Source organism: Nelusetta ayraudi, unplaced genomic scaffold, assembly GCF_046127955.1.
Source record: "Nelusetta ayraudi isolate G7.1 ecotype Tasmania unplaced genomic scaffold, CSIRO-AGI_Nayr_v1 ptg000070l, whole genome shotgun sequence".
Lineage (NCBI taxonomy): Eukaryota > Metazoa > Chordata > Actinopteri > Tetraodontiformes > Monacanthidae > Nelusetta > Nelusetta ayraudi.
In genome coordinates, this window is record NW_027466120.1 from 2,642,501 (window position 1) to 2,650,000 (window position 7,500).

The 7,500-nt window shown below is 57.0% G+C and overlaps 1 protein-coding gene across 1 annotated transcript in view; it reads right to left on the minus strand.

Annotated features, from left to right (window-relative positions):
- Positions 1-7,500, minus strand: part of samd11 (sterile alpha motif domain containing 11) — a 57,200-nt gene that overhangs the window by 7,079 nt on the left and 42,621 nt on the right. The window contains exon 7 of the mRNA XM_076041767.1: positions 6,212-6,392. Within this exon, the coding sequence (XP_075897882.1) occupies positions 6,212-6,392 (181 nt within the window). The remainder of the gene's footprint in view (positions 1-6,211; positions 6,393-7,500) is intronic.

Below are 7,500 nucleotides of genomic sequence, written 5' to 3' on the forward strand. Positions count from 1 at the left end.
CAAAGCGCCGCCGGCCATCGCTGTACCCTGGACTGCAGCCTCCCCTTCCCTTCCCTTCCCTTCCCCTGCCGCCACCGCACACTGACGCACACTGACACACACACACACACACACACACACACACACACACACACACACACACACACACACGCGCGCGCTCCTCGCGACCCCACACACATAATGAGGGCTGAATGCACAATGCCAGTGTGTCACGCTCCGACAGCTGGGGCGGCCCCTGCGTCTTGACCGGGGCCACGGGGCTGAAGGACCTTCTAATTAACACTCGTCCCTCCTCTCCTCCCTCTTTTTTTTTGACGCTCCCTCTACCTCGGCCCCCCCGCCCCCTCCCTTCCCCTACCCACTCAGCCCCCCCCCCCCCCCCCCCCCCCCCGCCCCCCTCTCGTCCCAGGGCCGCATTCAAAAGCGGTGAAAAGATGGAGCGTCCTGCGAGCGGCGCTCCTGAAAAGGCGTCTCTCCATTATTGGCCCCTCGTCTTTTGTCCTCCTCCGGAGGGGTGGCGGGGGGGCGGGTGGGAGCGAGACGGCGCCTCTCACCTTTCCATCTCTCACCGCCTCTTGTTCCGACTCACATACCTTTTTTTTTTCCCCTCTCCTCTCCCCCTACCCTCCCTCCCACCTCCCACATGACCTGAAAAATCTGCAGTTTTTCCCCCAACCTCTTTGTACGTCTTCAAACCGTCATCAGCTCCCCACCTCAATGATGCTGATTGAAAGACCAGTGACATTTTGCACTTTCCTCACTGGCCCTGCGAGGAACTGGCGACTTGTCCAGGGTGTCACCCTGCCTTCGCCCTATGACAGCTGGGTGAGGACCCCTGTGTCCAGCAGAGCCCTCTGACCCTGAGTGCAGGAAGAAGTGGGTACTGAAAGTGGATGGATGGACGAATGGACGAATGGATGGATGGACGGACTTTCTGTACTTCCTCAGTTCAGCGTCCCTAAAATTCTGACCTCCTGGACGCTCCCAACATGAGGGCCGCGAGCGACCCCGCCGGTTTACGAGGTTTGAGCTTATTTTAAACAAGGGAGCGCAACACTTCTTCTTCCACTCACGTGCGCGGCGGTGCACGTGCCCGGGAACAGGTGGCGGAGGGGTAGTGTCGAAAGCGCAGCCTCCACCCGGTGGCGGCAGAATAAGCCTGCAGGGCGGCGCCGTTGAGCATCGCTGTGCCCCGGGGCGCAAGAGGACCAAACACTCAGCAACACTGACGGACTTGTGTTTGTGTGTTTGTGTCCCTGTTGGGTCTGAAAATCAAGTTGTTTTTTTTAATTCCTGGTCCGCTCCGGTGGTTACACCACCAACTAGTGGCTTGGCATGCAAACTACAGTCTCCTCAGCTGTTTGTATAATCAGCTGAGAGGGGAAAGACCTCTCCTTTACTATTTTTTTAGTCGCTCCAATCTAAATGTGACCACTGTGTGAGGTTTTGTGGCTGCTGCTGCTGCTGCTGCTGCTGCCGCTGCCGCCGCTCCAACCGCTCGCCGCTTCAAACCGCAGCTGCTCCCGGGGCCTCTTTCTGAGCTCGCAGTGAGTGCGGCTTCCAAATCTACACCTCTCCTTCCTCCTCCTCCTCCTCCGCCTCCTAATCCTCCTACTCCTCTAGCTTTTTTTTTTTTTTTACCCTGTTGTTTTTTTTTTTCATGCCTATCACACCAATCGGAACCCGGCTGTGTGTGTGACAGCCGCCGCACAAAAGCGTCCACGGGAGACGAGCAGAAGCAAAACAACAAAATCAAAACCAACACCGGCTGCACGCGACCACAAATATTGTTTTGCAAAGCCGTTCAAATTAGCTAGCGCCTGCATGTCTCCTGCCTCGTGCAACGGTGAAGGGGAGGAGGGAGAGGAGCGGAGGGAGAGGGGGAGGGGAGAGAGAGAGGGGGAGGAGGCCTGCATACAAGCGCAGGGAGATGAGGGAAGATTGGGGTGGGGGGGCTGAGAGTTAGGGTGTGGGGGCGTTGTTGTGAGGACAGGGTAAAAGGGGGGGAAGGGGGCGTGGAACGGGGGAGGGGGGCAGGGAGGGAGGGAGGGCGGGGTTGAAAAGCATTCATCGATCGCCTCCGCTGCTGAAATGTTAATGCTAATCGTATAACCGCTCTCTCCGGCGGCGCCTCGCACTCCAGTGGCAGCTCCAATTAATCTTGGGCGAGGGCTGCGGCGCGTGACCCCGCAGCCGCCAGCCGGGGCCCCGCTAGCCGCTGCTTATGTAATTACACCGCCCAGTGTGTAATCACCTGGCCTAATCCCTCGGGGCTAGCAATTAGCCTCGCGACGTGCAGCTCCGCCGGGCTACGCCGAGGCGCCCGCAAAACTCCCCCCCTGCCCCCCCCCACACACACACACCAAAAAAATGAAAAAAAGAAGAAAAAAAAAAGAAAGAGAATCCACCCCCATCACTGCTCCCGCATTGCCAAACGCCCATCATCCGCCTCCCTCCCCCCGTCTTGCCCCCCCGCCCCCCCTCCTTCCTTTTTTCTCCGCTCTCCTTGTGCCGCCTCCCCTCGCCGAGCGAGCGTTAGCCTGCAGATGAATAACGGTCAATTAAAGCTGCATGACTGGGGCTGCCAGGCGTCTGCGCCACCATAATTAGGCCTAATCACGGGGAGTCGGAGGGAGAGCGAGGGAGCAGGAGAGAGAGAGAGAGAGAGAGAGAGAGAGAGAGAGAGAGAGAGCGTCTGACTCGCCCCACCGCTCCCTCCCTCCCTCCCTCCCTCCTCTCTTCTTCGCTTTATAGAAGGCAATTTTTGAGGGAGAGGTGGCAGACATTAGTCGTTGGGCTGTGTGTGTGTGTCTATTTTGCAGGCCTACCCATGACTTTTGCGGGCTAACTGCTAACATGCTAATAAAAAAAAAAGGAAACACCAGCAGCAGCACCATGCTAACAAGCTAAGCCGGCCTCTTGCTGAGCTGCTTGGTCGTGGCCAGATATCCATCCATGAAACGTGAGCTCATAATCACACACAACTATTTCTCTGGACAAAACAGCCCCCCGCCCCGCCCCACCCCCACACACACCTCACTCCACACCCCTCCACCCGGCCCGCCCCATCTCTCAGCCCCTCCCCCTCCCCTCCGCGGCGAGGCCAAAGGCTCCCGGGGAATTCGCTGGTGTGTGACGACCTGTCAGAGTGGCGACGGCGGCCCCCGTCCCGCCGCCGCGTGCATGCTCCTGTGTGTGTGTGTGTGCCAGAGTGCATGTGTGCGTGCGTGTTTGTGTGAGTGTGTGTGTGTGTGTGTGTGTGCGCGCGCGAGACAGGGCTGCCCTTAATGACGGGAGCGTGGGGGGATTAGGAGCGCCGCGCGGCCGCCCTCGGCTCCGTCTCCGCAGGAACACATTTACACAGGAAGCTCATTAAAATGGATGAGGCTCCCTCCACGCTCGCTCTCTCGCTCGCTCGCCCCCCCCTCTCTCTTTCTCCTTCCTTCCCTCGCCCTCGCCTCCTCCCTCCCTGCCTCCTGCCTTATCTCGCACTCTCTCAATCTCCCCACTCACTATTTTTGTTCACATCTCCCTCCGTCGCCTTCGTCCCGACACTGTTTTCCTCCTCCTCCTCCTCCTCCTCCTCCTCTCTTCATCCGCTATTTGAAGGCCGCCTGTTTTCTTCCTTCCTGCCTTCCTTCCTTCCCGCCTCTATCCGCCCCTCCTCTATTTGCCTTGCAGATGCTCGGCGAGCTCAGTGCCATTTAAGGCCAGACAAATGGAGCGCCAGGCTTTAAGTCCATCGAGCGGCCCTAATGATTTGTTTTTAACAATGGGCCCTAATGGGCTCCAGATAATCAATGATGAGGGGTCGATGGAAAGGTGAGCTGCAGATAAAGAGGGGAGGGGTGTGTATGCGTGTGTGTGTGTGTGTGTGTGTGTGTGTGTGTGTGTGTGGCAGGCCGGGCGTCTGGCGCTAAAGCACTTTTTTTTTTTTCCTTTTCGCCAAATTATCTTGATTTTAATTTTCTCCCTGCTCGTATCTCAGCCCCGCTCGCCATTTTTCACCCTGTCTGGAGACGTAACGGCGGCCGGCACCGTCTGGCTTCACCCGCACACGAGACTGTTGATCCTCCAGCCAGACTGGAATTAATAAGCTGCTATTAGAGCCCCCGCTCCTCAATCAAGCAACATTTTTCTTTCTTTTTTTTTTATCTAGTGCCGCTGATTGGGGTGCGGTGGGGGGAGTGTTTGTTTTCCCGATATCTACGCCGCACGTCGAGCTAGCGCTTTTATTTTTCCCTGCGTCCGAACTGCCGCTCCGTGTTGTGAGCGTCCACTGTCCCGCGGCAGCGTATCAACGACGACGGCTGAGGAGCTCATTAGTTGTGTCAACAACGCGGCAAAGTAAGCAGCTGCTGCTGCTACTGCTGCTACTGCTACCAATGCTGCTGCTACTGCTACCAATGCTGCTGCTGCTGCTGCATTGTGTAAAAAAGCTTCAAACTGGCCCGCAGACGTCCCAAAAATACCTCCAGAACCGCCTGTGATCCAGTTTCAGGTCCTCCAGGAGGATCCAGGAGGAGGAGGAGGGGAACCTCTCCCTCTCTACCGCTACTTTATAGCAAGTTTTTTTTTTTTTTTTTTGGTGTGAATGGAATCTGGTTTTATTTGACTTGGTCCAACAAGTAGATGTCACTCGAAACGCGTTAAACAAAAGCAAAGATATTATTTTTTCGATGCCTACATGGATAAGCAACAACAACGACGTGGGGTTCCGCGTCGTTCTTGCCTCTCTTCCCACATTCACGTCACTCGAACCTGGGAACCGGCGTTGGGAGGAGCCACTTGAACACGTTTTTCTCATTAAGCGCTTTATTATTCCCCTCAAAAAGAACATATTGAGAGTGAAAGGGTTAAGGGGAGTTGGGGCGTTTGGGGGGAGGGGAGGGGGGCAGTGATGGAGGGTGGGAGGGGTGGGGTAGGGGTGAGGGGAGGGAGGGGGAGGCGGGTGAGAAGGGGTGAGGCCTAGTTAACTCTCCCCGGTCCTGTGTGGCTAATTACTCTGCGCACTGCCGGAGAAAACAGCCGCGGCTCGCCGGCTGCGTTCGAGCTGCACTTCTGGCCTCTCTCACGTGCACACACGCGCACACGCACACACACACACGCACACACACACACGCACACACATTAGCAAACATGTCCGCGCGCACACGAACGCAAAGGCAGCAGCCACATTCACACACATTTGCAGGCAGATGAGCGCGCACGCAGAACTGCCTGCTCGGGAAAAGAAAAATGAAACAAACAAACACACGTGAACAATCAGCGCCGCCTCCACGCACACACACACTCACATACAAGGCACACACACACACAGGCAGGCAGGCAGGCAGGGAGGCAGGCAGGCACACATGCACACACACACACACACACACACACACACACACACACTACACCCCCACAGCCTCCCTCAGCTGCACCACACAGCGCCTGGCCGCTCTGCTTCCTGCTTATATCCCCTCCCCAGCCCCTCAACGCCTCCCCCTTCCGTCTCAACCACACACACACACACACACGCACACACACTCCCCCCCCATTGCCGCACCGCCGGCCCATTATCGATCCCCCGCCTCTCTCCGCGCCACATAAATAATCGACAAGCAATTACCCGCCCACTCCCGCTGCCCCCGGCTTTGTTTGGGAGGCGCAGGGGCCAGCGGTGGGGGGAGGAGGGGAGTGTGGGAGGGGGGGAGGAAGGGTGGATGTGTGTATGTGTGTGTGTGAGGGGGGTGCAGGCGTGCAGCTCCACAGTGGTAGCCAAGAGGTTATTGGATCCGTACTTTAACAATGCATGTGGAGACGCACACGCACACACACACACACACACACACACACACACACACACACTGGCGCGCACGCACACACACATGCACTCACATGCGCAAGGAAAGCCAAATATGAGGCGGGACCTTGCGGAGGGAGGAAGTGGGCTAGCGCGGCGGCGATGCTATCTGACAGGTGATTAACTCGTAGCGAGCTGAACAGTAAACATTTTCTGAAGTCGGAGCTCTCGGCGCGACGACTCGAGCAGCCGTCTCCGTCGTGTTGTTGCGGGTGTTTAATTAACGAGGTGCCGCGCCAATTTCTCATTCCTCTTGGTTTTTTTTCTTCATTTTACCAACCCACGCCCCTCCCCCGCAGCATCGCCGCGTTGCCGTTCCAGCAGCTTAGCCCGGACAACAAAGCTAACGCTAACCGCCTCTCTCACCTGTCGGCGTAATGGGCGTCTCGGTGCTGCGGCAGACCCTGCTTGCGCCTCTGGCTGGACGAGGAGGTGCTGCTGGCCGAGGGCAGGTGGGCCTCCAGGGCGGCCGCCGGGTTCCTGGCGGTGGCTGCGGCGGCGGCGGCCGCAGCGGCGGCTAGCGCCTCCTGGCGAGCTCGCAGCAATTCTGCAGGAGAAAGGAGAGAAGGAGGGGATGGTGAGAGGCTGGAAGAACCTACAACAGGCATTGGGAAACTACGGCCTGTTAAGCTTTTAAGCCGGCCGAACTTGTAGAAGAAATTGTATTAATAGTAAGGAAGTCATAAAATAGCTGTATTTCGTGCATTTTTCAGTGTTTAAAGAGTCATTCCAATAAAGAGCGAACTACCGTGGGGCTGCTTTTGTTCATTTTCAATAAACATTAAACAACATGTTTTCTACATTTCCGACGATGTATTTTTTCCTTCTATGAGGTGGCTCACCAAAACACTTCATCCATCTGCTGCCGCTCCGGCCAACCCATTGTGGCCCCACCAGTCAAAAAGTTTGCCCACCCCTGACCTAGAACCACCAGACCACTGACTGGGCTGCTGTGTGAAAATCCGAAAATCACGCTCGTAAGGCGTTAACTTTACGAGCCTCCAGGCTAAACTAGCATTAGCGAGCTGCTCCCTCTGCCGTAAGAGGCTCAGCAACACTGGAGATCGCAGTTTGTGTGTGGGGGCGGGGGGGATTCACACACGTACTTAAACACACACAAACACACTGAACATGGATGACACGGATGAGGCTAGTTAGTAAAAACTGTGTGTGGAAAAACTACAACAAAAAAACAGAGATATAGTGGAGCCAATCAAACACCGGTGTGAAGGAGAAAAATAATTATGTGTGCAAAAAAAACAGGCGGTGTACGTCACACTCTCCTCCACCCCCAACCCCCGACTACCCTCCCTCCCCCTCCCTCCCCCTCCCTCCTGCCCTCCAAATCCCACCTGCTGGCGACGGCCCCCCGCCACTCCGCCGCCTCACCCCTCCCAGGTTTCCCGGTCACCTCCCCCGGCCCCCTGGCTCCCCCCCGGCGAGGCCTCCTGCCCTCATCGGGGGGGCCCGGGGGAACCGGGGGGGCGGCGAGGGGCCTCGTCATTATCAGGCCGGCCAGGCCACACCAGGAGACACGGCTTCTAATGAGAGAAAAATCCATCCCGCTCTCTCTCTCTCTCTCTCTCTCGCTCGCTCTGCCTCCATCTATCTATCTTCTCTCACAGCGCTTCTTCTTCGCAGCCGCACTCCCCCTC